Consider the following 16,135-nt stretch of genomic DNA (forward strand, 5'->3'; position numbering starts at 1 on the left):
TGGTTTGAGAATGGCTTCTGCAATGAATATATCTAAAGTATTTCATGAACAAAATTATAAAACATTATTTTTTTCAGGCTATTTTAAACTAAGCACTATTAATAAAAACTATTTTCAACAAGTTTTCATGTTTATTTTCTATTAGTCATGCATCCACAGGTACCAAACTTTTAACTCTTAAATGCAGTTTATAATGAGGCATATTTTATATGAATTATTTCTTGGGCATTAATTAATGGTGAATACTTTAAAATAAAAAGAAATCTTAAAATATTGATTAAAAATCTAAGTACTTTTGCACCTTTGTGTCTATCTAACAATTCATTGTACATTTAGTTTCAACTGATACAGCACTTTCTGGCTAAATTCAGATTCTTGTGGATGGCTAGTAAGCATAAGACATTGACCAACAGATGTCTTCAGTCTTGCAGCTCTTTATTTACTACATACACAGGTCTACTTCTGAGTGCTGACTCTAAAATGGAATCAGTAACAAAAACAGGTACAACAGAATGTTAGCCCTACAACCTCTGTCTCTGGGATAGTAAACCCAACTACTCTACCCAACAAAACAGGGATGTGTGTGTGTGTGTGTGTGTGTGTGTGTGTGCGTGCGCGCATGTGTGCATGCGTGTGTGTGTTCCTGACTTTTCACTACTTTTACAAAAGTTTAATTTTTAGAGATTACAATTCCTAGAATTGTAATCTCTAAAAATTAAACTTTGTAAATTGACCAATGTGAGGTCTTGATTATCTGGCCTCTCCCTTTTTACTTACCCCAAAACACAGCCATTCTTTTGCTTTCCTATTCTATCCATGCAGGTTTTCTTTTTTACATTTTGACCTTTATTTTTTCATAGAAGGGACTTTTTTCATTTGATTAGTCATTGAAAAATTAGCTTAGATAAAAGCTAAGCCTTACAGAAGAAAAGAACTTATCAGAAACAACCACAATATTATCAATTTAAAGAAGCTGCTATAGGTTTCCCAAGCCAGGTTAATATAGTAAGGTAAAATCTGTAGTATGCTCAGACTTACTTTTAGTACACTTTAATAAAGTGTACTAAAGCAACAAAATATACTATACTATAATATAATGTAATATAATATGTGTTATATACAGCAATATATTATATAACATATCAATATATAATAATATATATGTCCTTATCAGATAAAACAAATTATAACACTATGATAAATTAAAAAAGAACTGAATTATATAATGATTAATAGGGATATTTCCTCCAGAACTCTTCAGAGACTGCCATATCTTATGAAATTTAAAGAAAAGAATGGCATAAATTTTTTTCCAAACTTTATTTTACTCTGAAATCCATTTTTGAAGAATATCATAGAGTGTTTTACAGAACTTAGATTAGCCAAAATCTGTCCTGAATCTATAGCCAAGTCCATAGAAAAATCTATGGAATTTTGTAATCAAGTTCTCTTCTCCAATAATATAACACTACTGGTATTTTTTTTAAAGTTATTGGAAATATACTTATAGTTTTTGATATTTTTTCACCCTAAATACTAGATGGAATTTTTTCCATGCTGGGCTTTTATTTCTTTCAATAGCTGTTTCTCCTCTACATATGTTTTAACAGTTGAAGCCATCAAAAATAATGCCACATGCAAATCCCAGCTGGTACCCACAGTTAAGAGTAGAAATTATGATACCCATTGATTTGAGGTAAAATAAAATGAGTTTTATATAATTTTTCAGGATAGTATTTCAACTATATTTTAAAATTGTGGTCTACTCCCAGGTGGTCTAAATCAACCACTTAACAATTTAAGAGTCTATTGAGGTGGGGAATATTTAAATTCATATTTGCATAATGAAGATTATAATAGCATTAATATATTTTTTCTGACTTCCTCTGCTTGGGAACCTTTTGTAGCAGGAGTTTTTATTTCTAATCTATTATAAAGGGCCTAATCTACTTCAAATATTTGTATGAAAATATATTTGCCTTTATATATGAAACAGAGTTTGATAGTGAATTATACATCAAATTTATTTTCAATCTTAACATCATTTCTAACCTAAAATGGATTGATTGAAGCTGGGGAAAAAGATCAAGTTGTTGAATACTGGCCTAGCATATGTGAGACTCTATGAATTATTTTCTACTTTTAATAGTCTTCCAAGCACTTCTGTGTGTGGTCCCACAGCATTACTGGCCCCCAAGGACTTTGGGAGTATGGCCCCTATTCAAAAAAGAATTGATTTTCTCAATTTGCTAATGGCTTACTGGTTGTATTCAGAATATATTGCTAATAAATGCATGTATATACATATATATCTAGAAACATACACATACACAGAAAAAACATTCTACAGTGATAGAATGAAGTAGAATAGCTTGTGTTCTGTATAACATACAACCAAATTTCTCTTTTTGGGAGTGTATTCCCCAAAGTAGCTCTCTGGTCACCCAGAACCCACTGAGCATTACTCAGTCAACAAGGTCTGATGGACAAATGACTGCCCATTGGTGCTGGGGGCTACCAAGGTTATACCCCACAATTCTCAAGGAGCTTCAGGTCTTCCATAACAGTGCTTGAGAGTTGAAAAACTTTTCAATCCTAAGAATCAAATATTGGCCTTACATATGCAAGGAATTCAATCCAGCACTTTGCGCTATCTCCCCAGTCCCACATTCACAGCATTGTAACTTTCTTCACTTACATTTGAATTTTTTTTAATTTTATTGTATTTTTTATCTATTATCTTTTAAATCAGGAATTCTGTCTTTTTCATAGAGCCGTGGGACACAGATTATTTTACCACATATTCCCGCATTTTTCTATAAAACTACAAAAAAAGAAATAAAGAAAGGCTGGGGGCCAGGATGAATTGGTGGGGAAATAAATAAGGACAGAACTAAATATTCAATCCAAAGTCAATGTTAATAGAATCAAGAGACTTAAACTTTTACAATCTAAACTCAAAGGGGTTTGCTATACTGGCTGGCCAGGGGTCAAAGGGCAGTAGAATAGGATGCATCTGGGGTCATTGTGGAGCAAGGTTGACACTGTTGGTGGGAAGGGCCCTGACTCTTTGCATATCTGAAATTCAACTGTGAAGGACCCTCTAGATCATAATCATTTCAATAAAAAAAAAAAACATTAGACTGACCTCTTCAGCCTCTCTCCAACTGGGTCAGTCACAAAGAATGAGACAGATTAATGCTGTGGCATGTCCAAATTGCACTGTAGCCGAGAAAGCCCTGACAAACCCCTGTGTGAGCTGGTTTTTTTGCTGAACATAGCTTTTGCTTCACTATGCTGGCTCCCAGAAACCAGACACTGGAGCCATTGTTTTATTTAATAGGTACATTAATAGAAGAGCCCAAGGTATACTGGTTCAATCCCCAGCATCCTATATGGTACTCCAGAGTTTGCCAGGAGTGATTTCGGAGCACAGAGCCAAGACCAACTACCAACTCCCGAGTGCCACTGGGTGTGGTCCAAAAACAAAAAAATGGAGGGGGAGAAGATACAATAAGATAATTAAGAATTAATAATAATTAAGAAGGTACAATAAGAGCCCAGGCTGGGGAATCACATGGCTATGACCATAGAGTGATACACAATCAGGAAGCATCTTTAAAATATGGTATTCAAGTCATGATCATTTTCAATTCTATTCTTGCCTGGGCACTCCTTAGCTGCCGTTATTGTAAACTAGCTTTTTATTTTTTTTAATTCTAGGGACTATATTTACCTTAGAATTATTAGTAGGAGACTATTTCCCAGGGAAATGGGGGCACAATGGTGGTGGGAAAGTTGCACTGGTGAGAGGGTTGTGCATTTTAAGGCTGAAACCCAATTACAAACATGTTTGTAATCATAGTTCTTAAATAAATAAATTCTTTCAAAAATTATTTGAAAATATTTATTGGCTTTCCATAAATCAGAAGACATAGTATTTTTTTCATCTTCTTTCTTTCCATTTTTTGGTTGACCATTTTAACCAACTGAGTACATTTCGCTATGAATTACCAAGCCTCTAGCTTTTCTAAATTGTTTCTTCTGATGTATGTACAGTGTTTGAGAGCATACCACATATTTTAGGATTTTAAATGATTACACAATACTTCTATGTACTAATTTCTTTATGATATAAGCTTATCATAGGTACAGATGCACATAAGGGAGAAAATTTTATTTCATTCTCTTGCAATTATGTGAAAGCAGGTCCATGAAGGTGTATAGAAAGTGCTATTGCATGAAATCACTAAAGGACCAAAGATCCTGCTCCACAATTGCTCTACACCCTCTATTATTTTTAAGATGTCTGTGGAATCCATTTATTGTAATTCTGGTGTCCAGATGAAAATGCTGAATATCCCTAATGTAGACAATGGTAGGCTTCAAACTGCATGCTACAAGTTATTACTTGCATTTTTAGGCAAACTGCATATTGACAATCCTCTTCATAGAAAATCTAGTTTCACTAACCTGCTTTTTTTAATTCACCATAGTGGGCAAGATAGAAATATTGTGAGGTGGGTCCCAGAGAATAGAATCTATTCAACATTTGTCAATATTAATTTCTGGGACTCACAAAGAGATGATGACATTACTAGATGAAAAAATTAAAAAAGGAAACAAAGTATAAAGGAAAAACAAATCATTTAAAACATTGATTTAAAAAAGAGTCATGAGGTGTTGTCTTGTTTTTTTTTTCTAAGTGACTTTCATTGGTAGCTTTAATCTGATAGATTATTTAGATAGAAATAAATTTTATTTAAGTAAGGTAAACATTTATAAATAAACTATATTAAATAAAATTCTCCCCTTTTTTTTTTTGTTTTTTGACCACACCTAGTGGCACTCAGGAGTTAGGAGTTAGTCTTGACTCTGTGCTCATAAATAACTCCTGTCAGCCTCTGGAGTACCACATAGGATGCTGGGGATTAAACCAGTGTCAGTCATGTGTAAGGCAAATGCCCTACCCCCTGTGCTATCACTCTGGCTCCATAAGTAACATTTCAAAGAAAAATAACAGCAGTGGCATAATGTAATCTATTGCATCTGGGTGTCATTTTAATTTTCTATTTTGCCTAAGAAAATAAATTCTACCCTTGTTTAAGAGAGAGGCAATTTAAAAGGCAATTTATGTGGACCAGAGCAATAGTACAGTAAGCAGGGTGCTTCCCTTGCACACATCTGACCCCACTATGATACCAGGCATACATTTGAATTTTTTTAACTATAGCAAATAACTTGATTTTCCCAATTTAAGGGAGAGTAATTCATACTGCTGATAAGAGTTTGTCTGCAGTAATACAAATATAACAATAATACAAAACTATATTTGATTTAGTGAAATCTCCTTGGTAAAGGGTTATTTTAAAAGACTCATTAATAAAAGCTGATTTTAATAAATTAATATAGAAAGCATAGAATGCACATACAGTATGCAAGATGGAATAAATGACATGAATCTTCGATATTTACACATGTGTGAATGCATAAAATAAACATTTGACTACAGGAAACTTGGGAAACTGATGCCTTGGTAGAAGTCCATTACAGAAGTCCTCATCTTTGACATGCCAGCTAACCTGTAAAAATGCTTTCTGAGAGGGTTTTCTGACACTATAATATACTCTTCAATGGACTTCAAATTTATCTTGATTTTTCCCTCTGAATTGACCTTGCTCACAATTCTAAGACAAGGCTTTTTCCAGAACAAGAGAAATATTAAAAACTCTGAAAAACTGAGCCCTAGTTAACTAGCCCTAGTTAAGAATTAATTCTTAAACCTCAGGGCCCAAGCGCACCTGCTCATCTAATACGCTCTTGAGAACTCATCCAAGTTTTTCCAGCGCTATAGATTTCTTCTAACTTCTATACCCATAGTCTACTTACAGCCACAACTGCTGTAAGATAAAGTTCATGGCCTCACCTTTCTAAGTCTGACTTGTCTGCCTCACAGTTACTCTAACTCTCACTATTCCTGCCACCAATTAAAATCTTAATAGCCGTTACCACACAGAAAAACAGAATTCCAGTTTTCTTTCTATGACCTCTTTTTCCTTTCAGTTTTCTGGGAATACAGGTCCTAATTTTTTTCTTCTACTCTGTTGACCCAGCATCTATCAGTGATTAACCTTTATATTTCAATATTGTCCTGCTTTTCATTCTACCTTTGCTCTTTGTAGGGCCTCTGTGCTCTCTTCTCTAATCACCTTCTACCTTTTCTTTCCATGTGTAAAGTTCTTAAACTATGATTTCTCTAATATGTACCCTGTTTTTTGTTGTTGTTGTTGTTTTTGTTTGGGGGGCTACATCAGCAATGCTCAGGGTTACTCCTGGCTCTGCACTCAAGAATCACTCCTAGCAGTACTCAAGGGATCATATGCACTGTGTTATCACTACAGCCCCTGAATCCAGTTGTTCTTTAACTATATGCTCTCTATTCATTCAGACTTTAACAATTTTTTAATTATGGTGGATTTTCATGAAGAAATTTATGTCACACAAAAAGCATTTTAAAACAAAAAAAGAAAAATGTTTCCATAAGAGAAAATATTTTTTCTTCACAATGAATCTTACTTGTAACTCTTATTATAAAGTCATTTGGAGAATCTCAAGAAATTATAAATGGAAACACATATATATATATGAAAGTCAAGCGCAGATCCAGCAAGCAAAGACTTAATTTTATCCTCATATAGGTCAGAGAATGTTTAAATAATTGTATAGACTTTAAGTAAATGCATAACAAAATGACAGTTTCTTCTGTTCCAAATAAAATCTTCAATTTGAAGTCTCAGATAATTCAGTGATATTCTAAAAAAAAAAAATGAGAATCCCTCCATGAATGTAGCCATGCCAACAGTGCTTACAGGTACAAATTCTATCTATTTGAAGCAGAAGAAAACTGCAAATGCGAGATAGAATATTTTAAATATTCAGTTCAACTTAGAGTTCTTCTGCTCATAGTAAATATCTTTGTCCAGGCTACTAATAATAAGTTTACAGATATTCTTGTGGAAACAGCTTAAAATCATGAGGAAGACGCTGAGTGAAAAAACATCTCTGTAACTAAGGCCAAGATAATGATACCCCACGGACAGAAGAACCTAGTTGCCTCTTTGTGTTTGTTTTTGTTATCTTCTAGTCCCCTTCTCGCTCCCCTTTCCCGTCATTACAGCTTCATTGACAAAGGGTTTCATGCTTTTAGCTCACGTACTTTAGGAATAGTGCTTTCATGGCCAGAGAGATAGCACAATGGTACGGTGTTTACCTTGCATGCAGCACACCTGGGAGGGACCCAGTTAGATTCCTGTCATCTCATATGGTCCTCCAGTCTGCCAGGGGTGATTTCTGAGTGAGTGCAGAGCCAGGAGTGACCCCTGAGGGTAACTGGGTATGTCCCAAAAACTAATCAACCAGTAAATAAAGTTTAAAAAAAAAGGAATAGTGCTTTCCAGGGAACACACCTCTACTTGTAGTTCTCTCTCTTCCACAGTACTCTTCAAGGTTTGCACTCATTCAATGACATTGCCTATGCCTGTGCTCAGTACCTCTCTAGTTGAGGTACACAGTTATGGTTGAAGGGCTTGCTAGTTATCTTCAGAGTTCCCAGCTATGTATCTCACACATATTTTTTGTTGCAGTGCTTGTCTGTGGTCCAATAAATCCAGAAATCACTTTTGGACTTTGGGAATTTCAGACATCAGAGCTCAAACTACAGAACTTCCAGAATCCTACTTCATGTTGAACATTTGAACTCAAGACCATTTACTTGCAAAGCAGCTGTACTAAACCTCTGCCATATTAGTCCATCCTTTTTGATTTTCTAGTTTTGAATTCCAGCTATAGGACAATTCCACTCCACTACTCTTGACCTCAGTTTTCATTTGTAAAATAGACTTGATAATAGATACTATCCAGTTGAAGTATTATTGGGATTAAATGAGATGAAAAATTGAGTAGAACAATGGTTAATTGGCCTTGCTATTAATTGAGCTGGATAAAATTTGCTGGCCTTGAACTTAGGCTGCTAGCATCACAAATCATGACTTTGGTGATTCTTAGTTTCTTTCAAGAAAAAGAAAGTGATTACAAAAGTGGTATATTCAAGAGTTAGTCAGGTTTTGTTTACTTGTTTATTTTTTTTGTTTTGTAGTAGTAAGGTAATATATCACAGTAGTGTTAAGGTTTATTGTCTTGATGTACTATTACCATGTCTAAAATTTTGGAGGTACTAGAAACTATGGAGGTCCCCATGGGCAAACAAAAATCTAAAGTCTGACCAATCTAGCCACGTTCCAAAATGAGCTGTGAATGCAGGACCACCATTTCTTGCATAAAACATTTTTCTGACACACTTTATTCTCTATGCTATTTATTCTAGTATGGATGTCTGGTCAAGTGCAAAGCTCAAGATTTCTGAATGTGTTCTTCCAAATTATATCCTTATTTCTGTAACTTCACTAAGACCTAACTCTTCCCCATTTAAATATGGAGCTTCAATTGTAGAAATAAGCAATCATTTTTAAGGGCTCTATTTAGAGAATGGAATATCCTTTTCTTTTTTAGTCCCATATTGAAACAGCTTAGACATCACCTTTAATAAAATCTCATTCTAATATTTCATTGATATTCCAGCTCTCCATATAATCCTCAATAGCAAACATGTATTTTAATCCAAGAGGGATCAATTTTTGTGCAAATGTTACAGAATTCCACATTTTACATAGGTGTGAGCTGAATTGTCCAAGATGAATGGAGACATTTAGAATTTTGTCATATACCTAAATGTCTCAGAAATTACCTTCTCTATGAAATATATTTCAGTTAGCACTTGTTAGGAGAAAAATCACTATTCTGATTACTAAAGAATCTATTTTTCCTCTACTTTTATGTCTGCTTTTCATTACAATTTTTTTTTATTTTTAAATGGTGTGGAGTTTTACAGATTTTGTGCAAGTTCCACCTTTTTTCTTGGAAAAAAGTTTTGTGTAAGGTCTTATTAAATATAAGACTTTCCGAATGGGGTATTTTTGACTCTCAGCAATAATTCTTGTCATTAAATAGGTCCATTCATTAATTACACAAGCATTTAATATACACCCAGAATGGCCAGATAATAACAACGATGATAGGTTGTACAAGATAATAAATTCTTCCCCTTGTGAATTTTTAAAAGAATTCATAAGTCCGGGTCCAGAGTGATAGCACAGTGAATAGGACATTTCCCTTGCACGCATCTGACCCAGGTTCCAACTCCAGCATCCCATATGGTTCCCTGAGCCTGCCAGAAAAAAAAATGTATAAATCGTAGTGAGTGCCATACCAAAAAGCCTGAAAATGGGAAATTAGATAGTTTGTGATAGTTGTTTTTCAGAAACAAAAATTATTTTTTGCTTTGCCAAAACTAATCATTGTTCTTTCTTTTCTTCTCTCAAGGGGAAATTAAAAAGGAAAAGGAATAAATTCAAAAGATACAGAAATTTATCATTCAAAAGTGGCTACAATTTCACTTCAAACTCCAGTGAATCTTAGTCTTTTTTCTCTCTCTCTTTTTCTCTCTTCCTTTTTACAGGATAGTGGCCAAAGCCTCAAAAAACCTCATGTCCACACAAAGCTTAGGAATTGTATTTGGACCCACCCTTCTGCGAGCTGAAAATGAAACGGGGAACATGGCGATACACATGGTGTACCAAAACCAGATAGCTGAGCTCATGCTGAGTGAGTACAATAAGATCTTCAGCTAAGAGGAAAATTGACAGACAAGACAAGTCACTGAATATGTTCACATCTGTCTTGCTGCCTAATATTTTTACATTTCTGTAAACATATTTCTGAAATATTTTTTTCCTTTCAAGTGACAGATGCCTCATTTTGTGAAAACTTAATGATGATTTGGTGTTTAAGTTCCAAACATTTGAATAAAATAGTTGACAATATTTGCCTATATGTGGGCTACATTAACCCCTTCGGTGCTGTCTCTTTCAGCACTTCTTTGAGTACACTGTACATGTTCCACATTATTCAATAACCTCTAAATATAGTACAAATTTGAAAATATGGCTTTAGTGCTATTCTCGGGCAATAGGTGTATGGCTGGGACTATGAAATATGTGAGTGAATGTGAGTGTGGTTCAGAATAGGGGTCTGTGCCCAAATCATCCTTCCCACAGACTGCCTGTGCTCATCTGACTTCTCTAAGTGAAAGAGGAAGCCAAAATTGACTGCTTTATAAATTAGACCCAAAAAAGATCAGATTCTCAACCCAAATAGATGTTTTTTCATCTGTTTAAGAATATTTCTTAAATGTGTAAATTTAATCCAGCTATCCCTACATGCAATGTGGTAAAGTTTACAATTAAATACTAAATTTTGAATGGCAACTTTTCTGTAGAAATATGACAGCTCGAAATATTTGCAATTGCACATTTTTAAATATATACTATTTTCAAGCCCATGAACAAGTGTCTTATAAATTAGAAGCAAAATTAGTGCCCTGAAAGTTTGATCTTTATGTTATACAGAAACTACATGACTGCTTGTTTTTAATGTTAACATCCATTTTGAATCATCAAACTGTATATCTTCCTTTTCCCTGAATATGTCATTTTATGTAAAATTTTATTATGCTTCTGAGGATGCTTTATTGGTGAATTGCCTTAAATCTATCTAGAAAGAACTTTTTAAGGGCTTTTTTTTCATGTGCCCTAAGGACTACATGATGAGTTTTGTATTGCTTTATTCATCTAATGGTTAGTTTGACTTGTCATAGATAAACAAAAGGGTAAATGTCTAGAATATATCAAACATTGTTTTATTTTGAAAAGTGCACTCTAGCTGAACACATTCATACCCAGTTTTCTGTAAGTGTTCTCCTGATAAAAATGTAGACCTATGTTTGACAGCTTTTTAATAAAATTCAAACAATATAAATAAAATTAATTCAGTATAATAAAGAGTAAGTCTAGTTATTGATTTCTTCGTAAAATAAAAAATAAAATGTAAATAAAACACATGAAGGAGGAATAAAACACATGAAGGAGGAATTTAAGAAAAAGTAGCACAATTAGAAGCTTAGAGGCATGGGCTATCTGCATAGATGGGGACAGGGAAAAAGACAGGTAGAAATACAGCAAGATTTACATGCAATTTCAGCATCCACGGAGTTTCCCCAGGCAGGTTTCATTGTCCTTGAAAGCCTTCATTTTGGCAGTGGCACCAATAAATGGGGTCATGTCCAAACACAGAAAATAACTAAAATCACCACTGATGAGTGTTTCAAGTAGAGCCATATACACACACCATAAAGCCAAGAAAAGTTACATAAGGCAGAAGCCCATGCTATCAAGTCACCAGTAATAGTGAGTTAATGGATCTGTCAGCTTCAGGTTCTCTGACAGGTAAAGTTATAGTTATTTATGCCTTTCAGAAAAATTTGGAGACATAAAACAAGAGTTTCTGGGGTGCTATTTCTAGAATGTTCTATGTTTTCAATTAGCAATGTATTAATAAATATTGATAAAATCAAATAATAAAAATTAATTAAACTAGTCTAATTGCTTCACTTTAATAAGAGAAGACAAGGTTTTATAGATCCAGTATTAAAATCTTATTCTTTCACATATTTCGCTTTAAAGTTATTCTGGGAGCATCAGCCAGAAAAAAAACTAGCACTCACAGCCAAAGAAAAGTGGCACTACCTGCTCTGAGCAGGGGCTCACAGCCCCTTCTCTCTGCTGCCTTCCAGATTTATAATCTTCAAAAGCATCAGCTTCTTGATTTTCAATCTGATGGGATTTAGCTTGATTCAAACCCCAGCTGTGTCCTATCCCTCCCTGCTAAGGGCATTTCATCAGAGACTGTGTTTTCTCTCCCAGAAAACACTAGTTCGAGGTGCTTGAGCCAAAGCTCTGATCACAGGATCTGACTTACACTGAAGACATAAAAATGGTGTTCTTGGGGGTCATTAGATCCTACTGCTTCTCAAAGACAGAAACGATGGTTGGTTTCACTGGCTATTTCCAGTTTAAAAGTCAAGAGTGAATGTATTCTAGAATAATCCTAGGAGTTAGATTTTATCAAACTGATCAATAGTTGTCACCAAGAAGACCTGAAAAACAATGTCTGCCTGTGACACTTGACTCAGGTGCAAATATAGGTATTAGAGATGCAAATATAAAATAATTCAAAACTCCCATTCTCTGTGTTTCAAATTTAATTCAAGAAAAGCGTCACTTAAACATCAATTTATAGTTTAGTAAAAAATCAACATCTCTCACTTCAACCTTTTTTTTCCTCTATTAAGAGCTTCTGTTTAACTGCTCATTTAAAGTGTAAGGTTGCAGACAGCATCAATCGCTGAAACAGAAAACTCTGTGTCTTAGACAGAAACTATTTTTTTAATTTTTTAATTTTTTTTATTTTGATGAAAGTGGATTACATATCTTTTACAGTCATATTTTAGGTACATATTAACATTGAATCAGGGGAATTCCCACCAGCAAAGTTGTCCTCCCTCCACCCCTGTTCCCAGCTTGCATCCCATATCCCCTACCCTTACCCCCACTACAACTGTGTTACTATAGGATTCAGCACCTCTAAATTGAGATGTTCTAAAAAGGTTTTTTTTTTCAATCTTATTGGCTAAAAACATAAATGCGTTGAATTTAGTGCAGACATTAGCAAGATTCAGTTGTTGATAGAACCAAATACATTTTATCTGGAGGTCTCAGGTGAACTTTGCGATGAAAGCAACATTTTTAACTTTCAGTCAATAAGACTTAACAGAAAAAAAAAGTGAAAGCAAACTAGAGTGAGGAAATAACATGGAGAGAGTGGTGAAAGACCAAGAAACTTTTACAGGCAAAAGAAATGCAATTAAAGTTATAAATTATAAAAATTACATAAAAACTAAATATGAGTATCTTGAAGCCAGAGTGGTGGCACAAGCAGTAGGATATTTGCCTTGCATACGCTTACCTAGGACAACCACAGTTTGATCCCCCAGCATCCCATATGGTCCCCCAAACCAGGAGCAATTTAGCCAGGAGTAATCACTGAGCATCACCAAATGTGGTCCAAAAACCAAAACAAAAACAAAAAAAAAACAAAAATAAAAACTAAGGATGAGTATCTAAATCACCAGTAGGTAGAAAACACAATTATTTACTATATCTAGTATATTTTATTAATAATATAATTATTCAAAAGTATAGTAATGATAGTGTACTTTTAGAAGCAGTTTACATTTTTGGCCAGGGCTTTTTGGACCGCACCCAGAGGTGCTCAGGGGTTACTCCTGGCTCTGTGCTCAGAAACCACTCCAGGCAGGCTTGCAAAACCATAAGGGATGCCAGGAATCGAACCCAAGTCTGTCCCAGATGGGCTGCATTCAAGGCTAATGCCCTACCACTGTTCTATCTCTCCAGCCTCCATTTTACTTTCAATGAACAAAACATTTCAATTTCTTAGAATCTTGTATAGAGAGAGAATACACAAGTCCAAACCAGTCTTTCCCTGAAAAATCAAGCTAGTTTATTGTTTCCTGCTTAACTCACATCCAGAATATGCTAAAACCATAGCGAAGTTCACCTGACACTTCCAGGTATCCAGGGAAGTTACCTTTTTTTCGTACTCATACATAAAGCTTCTTAGAAAAAGTATTTATTTCATCTCCTATATATTACAAGTCTGACTTTACTTAGTATGTGCCATATGTCAGGATCATCATGCCATAGCTTGTAATTGAAAGCCATATGATCATTCTCCTCATCCAATTAGGAAACAAAGGATCCAATTAAGAAAAATTAGAAAAGCTGTTAAAAGGGAACAATCACTTGCCAATGGTGCTGTCCTTACAGTTTAACACAGCTAGAATTTGACCTGTACTCTTTTCCACATTTTTTTTTTTGAGAATTATAAGTTAATCACCCTGTCAATTCCTAATTAAAAGGACCTGCAAAGACTGTCACTGAGTGTTCTGGGTCAAGCTTCTCTGTTGTCAAAATGAGAAATAAAACCTATACAATATCAACTTCCCCCTGGGAAACAAATTTTTCAAGAGAAGAAGAAATCTATGCAATCTCACCAGGCATAATAATCAAACTATTTTCTCAATTAAAACAATCCATCTAAGTAGTGGAAAGATATTATAAGGGGTTAAAATACATGTTTTGCATAAGGGTGATTCAGTTCAACCCCGAGCACCACATAGTCCCCTGAGCATTACTTGGGGGCAGCCTGGAGACCCCTTGAGCACTACTGGGTGACCCAAATAATACCAGACTCCTTAAGGGCCCTATCATCAAACACAACCCCATGGGCCTAAAATCACAGAGGGGCTCCCAGTTTTAAATCCCACTTACCTCACCAAAAAAAAATAGATGGATTTTTCTTTCCTTTCTTTAAACTGATGGCTGTGAGTTCAAGTGCTTACTGGACCAGAAAAGTAAAACTTATTAATAGAATGTGGGCAACAGGAGTGTGAGTTTAGGGCTCTGACTCTTAAAAATAGGAATCACCTGGTATGGAATGCCAGAGATGAGGTCTTGGTGTTGTCTAATAACTTGGCAGACTCAGGATCTATGGATCCTGTACTAGAAGCTATTCATTTCCGCATTCCCTCCCCTGTTTTAAGACTCACCACCTTGAAGCACAAGTAATAAATCCTCACTTATCTACCTGCCTTTGTTAAAAAGGGGAAGGGGTTTGGTTGGTTTTTTTTTTTTCCCCTGCTTTAGCAGTCTCCTCCCATAACCTGGGAGCTCCTCCACTGTACTTTCCCATCCTTTCTTTTCCCTAACAAAGTCTTTTGTTGAACTTGACCTTTAGTGTATTCTGACCCCTTGATTTCTATTTTGATTACTTAAGGACAAGATCCTGAACATCTGTGCCCACAAGAACATTTTGTGAAAGCCAATAAGGAGTTTGCCATCTTTGTCATGATAATCCACCAAAGTAAACCTGAGTGAATTTGTCTCTCTCTTAGGCCTTTTTTTCATGCTGTCTTGCTAAGCACAGCAGGAAGCAGCTCCTACTGGAACTTACACTTACTGACCATCTGTCTGCTCTCTTCTACTGACCACTTATCTGGCAGCTGTGATAAAGGTGGGGCTAGAGAATAGATGATCTTGCCCAAGGCAGTACCTTGGAAATGTGAAGCTCTCTGTCTCCTAAAGCCCCATCTGGGTGTTTAGTCACTGGCAAAAAGGTCGGTTAAATCCTCACTCTGAGACAAAGTTTTTTCTGATTCTTTTCAATCTCTGGGTGTAAAATAAAGGTTTTTAGGACCATTTGAAGAATGGTAAGGGCATTCCTGAAGGCATTCCTAAAGGCCCTTAGGGTACCTCATGAGAAACCTGGAGCCCTGGATGGGTAGACACTACTTCATCTCTCTTTTCTTCAGCCTGAGTTACCCTTCTGGTCTCTAAGTCCAGTCACTCAGTAATGGCTTGATGCTCTGGCCTCTGCTGAATCAATTCTATTTCCTGCTATACTGTGTTTTTTAGTTAAAGCCTTGTGCCAAATTTGGGACTGTCACCACAATATACAGGACATTCTCCAGTCATATAAAAGCTATAAGGATGGCTGTTGGTCTCAAGACAAGAATGTTAGGCTTAGACAAATCAATTCCAAGAATCCTCTTTTCAGTTGTTATAGGAATGTTGTCTAGAGTGACCTTGCTTCCCTTCCTGTGCCTTGTTTTCTCTCCCTTCCCCTTTCTCTGGCCTCTGAGATTAGGCAGAGCCACCATACCCTAGGTGAGTGCCCCTCAGATCTCTTCTCCTACCACATCAATATCAGGAATGGGAGAGAGAGGGATGGTCATGAGGAATATAGTTTAGAGAAAACATGATATATCAGCCTTAGGAAGGAGGTTGCCCCACAGAACTGCCCTGAGCCAACCGAAGCCAACCTGTTCAGACATTCTGGGAAGGCATGGGTGCTACAAGGCAGCATTCTTTTTTTTTTTTTTTTTTTTTTCACAAGGCAGCAATCTTAGACAAGGTTGGAAGAAGCCGTTCATATGGTGGAATTCATGAGGGGGGAGGTGGTAGTAATAGGAAGGCCTCTTTGAGCTCTCCTCCCTGACCTTCTCTTGAAAGATCAAGTTTAACTCAAAGGCTTAAATCAAATG

General features: G+C 35.6%; 1 protein-coding gene across 1 annotated transcript in view; it reads left to right on the plus strand.

Moving 5' to 3' along the window:
- Window positions 1-9,746, plus strand: part of ARHGAP15 (Rho GTPase activating protein 15) — a 723,932-nt gene extending 714,186 nt beyond the window's left edge. Inside the window, exon 13 of the mRNA XM_049773571.1 lies at window positions 9,575-9,746. Within this exon, the coding sequence (XP_049629528.1) occupies window positions 9,575-9,746 (172 nt within the window). The remainder of the gene's footprint in view (window positions 1-9,574) is intronic.
- The last annotated feature ends 6,389 nt before the right edge of the window (window positions 9,747-16,135 follow it).

The sequence above is a fragment of the Suncus etruscus genome, chromosome 5 (assembly GCF_024139225.1).
Source record: "Suncus etruscus isolate mSunEtr1 chromosome 5, mSunEtr1.pri.cur, whole genome shotgun sequence".
Taxonomy (NCBI): domain Eukaryota; kingdom Metazoa; phylum Chordata; class Mammalia; order Eulipotyphla; family Soricidae; genus Suncus; species Suncus etruscus.